General features: G+C 55.2%; 1 protein-coding gene across 1 annotated transcript in view; it reads left to right on the top strand.

Moving 5' to 3' along the window:
* The window catches only part of PNPLA7 (patatin-like phospholipase domain containing 7), a 66,631-nt gene that overhangs the window by 50,011 nt on the left and 12,005 nt on the right, over positions 1 to 4,615 (top strand). The window contains exons 20-21 of the mRNA XM_010837557.1: positions 342 to 571; positions 1,681 to 1,750. Coding sequence (XP_010835859.1) covers positions 342 to 571; positions 1,681 to 1,750 — 300 coding nt within the window. The remainder of the gene's footprint in view (positions 1 to 341; positions 572 to 1,680; positions 1,751 to 4,615) is intronic.

The raw sequence follows: 4,615 nt of genomic DNA, 5'->3' as shown, positions 1-4,615 counted from the left end.
CTCTACCCCTCCTCCCTTCCTGCCCACACGCCGCCCCTCCCCGCCCACTCCCTTTCTTGCTCCTCCCCCTACGCCCCGTGCCCATCCCCTCACACCTTTTCTCTTCCCACCTTGGGCGCCCACCTGGGCAGAGAGAGGCACAGGCAGTAGAATATCCCAGGAGTTGCTTCCCACAGGCCGCCTCCCAGGAGAGCAGGCCTAGGGTGGGTTCGGCAGCCACCTTTGGGACGGTGGTTCCTCCGAGACCCCGAGGCCCTCGGTGGGGAGGATGAGGCCCTGGCCTATCTGGGCTGCTGGTGGCAGGCCCACAGCTCTCGCTGATGCTTCCTTCCTCAGCACAGGGTGCTGGGTGAGCCCCGTTTCCTCCTGCTCTGGAGGGGCCCTGGGACCCTGCTCTCAGGCCTGCCTCCGGGCCCTGGGGTCAGCCTGTGGCCATAGCACCAGCTCCCGTCCCCAGGTGGAGACACTCACCCACCAGGCCAGGGCAACCACAGTGCATGCTATTCGGGACTCAGAGCTGGCCAAGCTTCCCGAAGGAGCCCTGAACTCCATCAAGCGCCAGTACCCACAGGTGAGAGCTGTGAAATTGTGAAGTCAGAATGCCAGAACCGGGTCAAGACCAAGACTGCTGCCATCAGGCAGGCTGCAGGAGGAGGGCCGGCCCCCGCTTCCCCAGACAGCAGTCCCCGCCGGCTTCAGGGCAGGACTGCAGTGCCTGGCAGTCAGCCGGGAGGCAGAATGAGGGCAGCCTGCCCTGCTTCTGGTTTTCTGATGTCACTTCCCTGCTTCTGAGTCTTGAGAGTGCAGACAGGGAAATGGAGAGCCTGCACCGTAGCACTTTGGAGGAAGAGGCAGGGCTGCTACTGGAGGGTCACAGGAGTGGCCCCTCTGAAGGCCTAGGCCTGATCCGTCCCTGTGAGCCCGTGTGTGAACAAGTGAAGCAGCCCCCAGGTTATTTATGAAGTTACTGTGACTTTAATGCCAAAACTTGATAAAAATAACAGAAAGTGGATCATTTCTTTTAGTACCATAGTTATAGCAGATCAACTATTAATGCAATAAGTATGTGTGATTGGAGTAAGCTGACAACGGCTTCTCTTTTCAAAACTGATTCTGTACAGCATGCAAGAGCCACAAAAGCAGGTTTCCTGTTTCCTTCTCTGCCATCTTGCAAACTGTAGCAATTAAAAAACTTTCAACCGACTTTATCCTCATGCAAAAGCGCTTAGAAGTAAATTATACATACTTTGACATTTCAACTTTATTTACTTGAGTCTGCAACTCAAAAAAATTAGAATTAATATAACCAAACTAGCATTATTATATTTAAAAGGTAGTTCTTCGTGGATGTCATGTAGTACCAGCCCATGTCTGGCCAGAGCTGGCACTCAGCAGCCCACAATGACCCTTGGCTCTGGGGACGTCCCTTGTGGTCTGCCTTTGGGGGTTCTGGCTTCCCCATTTGTCCGTTTCCTGCCTGGGGAAGACAGGAGCCCTCAGCCAGGGCAAGATCGCAGGCCACGTGCCTGCCCACCCGTCTGTGACCAGACAGCGGCCGTGTTACCATCCACTGCCTGGAGCAGTGTACAGCCGAGGCAGTTTTGAAACCATGGATCTAAGGTGCTTGGCTTTATGGTTTACAGTGTGTGGTTGAGGTCTCTCTTCTTTCTCTGCCCCCAGGTTGTGACTCGACTGATTCGCCTCTTGGGCGAGAAGATCCTGGGCAGCCTCCAGCAGGGAGCTGCGGCAGGTGTGTGCCCAGGCCTGGCACCTGGGAGCCCCACCCACCCCGCCTGGAGCCCCTGCTTACTTTGAAACTCCCCTTCACACAGCGTTAGTTTTGTTTTCAGCTGTCAGATCCGGTGTTTGAAACTATTCCCTCATCCTGGTGTTCCAGGCTTCCTCCTGGTGTCCTCTCCTTTCTGTGTAAAGAGTTGCTTTAATAATGGTTCTTAAATTCTCTGAGTTTTCCTATATTGAAGGATGTCTTTGCCTTTTTTCTGAAGGCTACATGTTGCTGGATGTACCGTTCTGTCTTAACAGCCCTTTCATTTCAGCACTTGAAACATTGGCCACTTCCCTCTGGCCTCCATTGTGTCTAATGAGAAATCCAGACTTCGAATTGCTCTCAAGTAGGCGTGCATTGTTTCTGACTGTGTTCAAGATTTCCCGTCATCTTCAGTGTTTAGAAATTTGATTCTGGAATGTTTGGGCATGAATTCCTTTGAGTTTATCTTGTTTGGGGGTTTTCTCATCTTCTTGAATCTGCAGGTTTATTTTACATATATGTCCGTATGTATGTTTTTACCACGTTTGGGAAGGTCTCAGTCTTTATTTCTTCAAATACTCTCTTGGCCCTGTATTCTTTCTTCTTTTGTGGAAACTCACAGACGCAGGTGTTAGACCTCTTATTATCATCCCCAAAGTCTCTGGGACATCGCTTGTGTTTTAACCGTTTTTCTCCTCTGATGCTCAGATCAAGTAGCTTCTTTTGATCTGTCTTCAAGGTCTTTGGCTCTTTCCTCTGTCTTCTTGACTCTGCTCCTAACCCCACCCAGAGAGGTTTTTGTTTTAGTTATTTTATTTCTATATTTCCTTCAAGACTACCTGTGATGGCTGCTTCTGGCCGGCTGTGAACCCCTGTTTTGGTACCTTCCCGTGATGGCTGCTTCTGGCCGGCTGTGGACCCCTGTTTTGGTACCTTCCTGTGATGGCTGCTTCTGGCTGGCTGTGAACCGCTGCTTTGATACCTTGTCAAGGGCTTGCAGCGTCTGTGCCCTGGTGTCATTTCTGTCTTCTCCTGTCCCAGTTGAGGCCTCCTGGCCTTTGGTGCGCCTGGTCGTTTTGGACTGTGTCCCATATTTCCGGATTTATGATGATCTGGTTCCCATTTACATCTCTTACTTTTGCAGGCTCAGTGTGCTGGTATTCAGAGCACGTCCTGGCCCTCTTCCCGGCTGCGTCTGAGTGCTAACCTAGTTCTCGAGGCCTCTGCCTCACTGCACTGGTCTGCTGCACTTGGGTGCTCCCCCGAGCCAGTGTGAAGGCTGGCGGGTGCACCACCGCCTTCTGTTCTCAGAGCCTCTGCTTGTGCTTCTGGCCAGTCTCCCACAGGGGCTCCTTGGGGGTGAGCCCAGCACTTCGCCCAGGGTTTAGGGGGCTCTGTTCTCCACATCCCCCTCTCTGGACAGGCTGCTGCTTCCGCTTGCTAGTGCTGGTTGGAGAGCTGGGGCTCCACTCTCTGTGTCTAGAGCCCAGGCAGGGCTTGCTTAGGGCAGGGGGCCCTGGAAAGTCTCCTAGGAGGCAGCAGCACTGGGGAGGGGAAGGAAGGGCTTACGTGGCGGTAGCTGGGTCAGGGTGTGACACTGCCGCTCTGCTGCAAGTGGAATGGTCTTCCCGTGCGCTGAGGCCCCTGGCCAGTTTGCCCTCCTCTCAGCACCCCTCTGGGCCTCCTAAGAGCTGTGTCCAGGGGCTTCTTGTAGCTGGTGGCTGCGGGTAGGTGGGATGTGCCAGCTCCATCTCCTTGGCCAGAACCAGAGCATCTCACAGCTTTTCCTAAAAGCTAAACGAAAGCTATCAGGAGCTGGCAATAAATTCCCCCTCTGGGCCTACCGCAGATGGAGGGTTCTGATGTCACAGGTCACTGGGAAAGAGAGAGAGGAAGGGACTCCTCACAGAGAAGCTTCAGGAAAGCCAGGGACGGGCCCTCTGCTGCCTTGCGTGCAGCTAGCAGTGGGATCACAGCCCTCCCTCCTCTTTCCCTGTCCCACATTAGCTCTTGGGAGCCCTGTCTCTGCCTCCTGAGCCCCCACACTGACTTCTGGGTCATGCCTTGTGGGGGAACCCACCCTCCTCCATAGGGACAAGAGCAGCAGTCAGAAATGGACAGAACTGGGCCTTCCTGCATGGCCAGGGCCTGCACCTGTGAGGTCTGTGTGAGGTCTGTGTGGGAGCTGGGCTATGACAGCGGCCAGCCAGGGAAGCTGGGAAGAGAGCCCTCAGCGTGTCCGGGCCCCAGAAGACTGGAGCCTGGCTGGGATGTGGCCAGCAGGAAGGGTGAGGCTGCCCCCTCAGCCACCTCCATGAAAGGAGGAGATTCCACCCACCAAGAAGGAACTTTGTGATTGGAAATAAGCTTCAGCTAGGGACGCGCTGGTGGAGGGTAATGACCTCGTGGACATAAGTGCCTGCAGATCCATTGCTGCTGCCGTGGGGCATCCTGGCCTCACAACTAGAGAATGGGGAGCCTGTGGTCCTGAGGACCCAGCCCTGACCTCCGGCGGGTGGTTCTGCGCCTCACCCCTGGGTCTGGAAACCTATGCAGATGAGACAGAAGAAAGGTGTCATCATCTAAGACTCAGGCTGTTCCCCGTCTCTGGAGGAGGCGCGGTCAGAGGACGGGTCCTCCCCGGCTGGCCCTTCATCTCTTTGCATTTTCTCTGGGCCCCACGGTCTTCTCTGAGTCTGTGCCCGTGTCCCCTTCAGTGGGGCCGGTCCTGCTGTGTATGAGACGCAAGGGCACCGCGGTGCGGTTCGCTTTCAGCAGGAAGGCCGGGAATCTAGTTGTGGAGACCAGGGCAGACCGGGTGCCCGTTCCCCCAGCCAGGCTGCTGGG

Source organism: Bison bison, unplaced genomic scaffold, assembly GCF_000754665.1.
Source record: "Bison bison bison isolate TAMUID 2011002044 unplaced genomic scaffold, Bison_UMD1.0 scf7180017845859, whole genome shotgun sequence".
NCBI classification, from domain to species: domain Eukaryota; kingdom Metazoa; phylum Chordata; class Mammalia; order Artiodactyla; family Bovidae; genus Bison; species Bison bison.
This window is presented reverse-complemented; position numbering and strand designations above follow the sequence as displayed.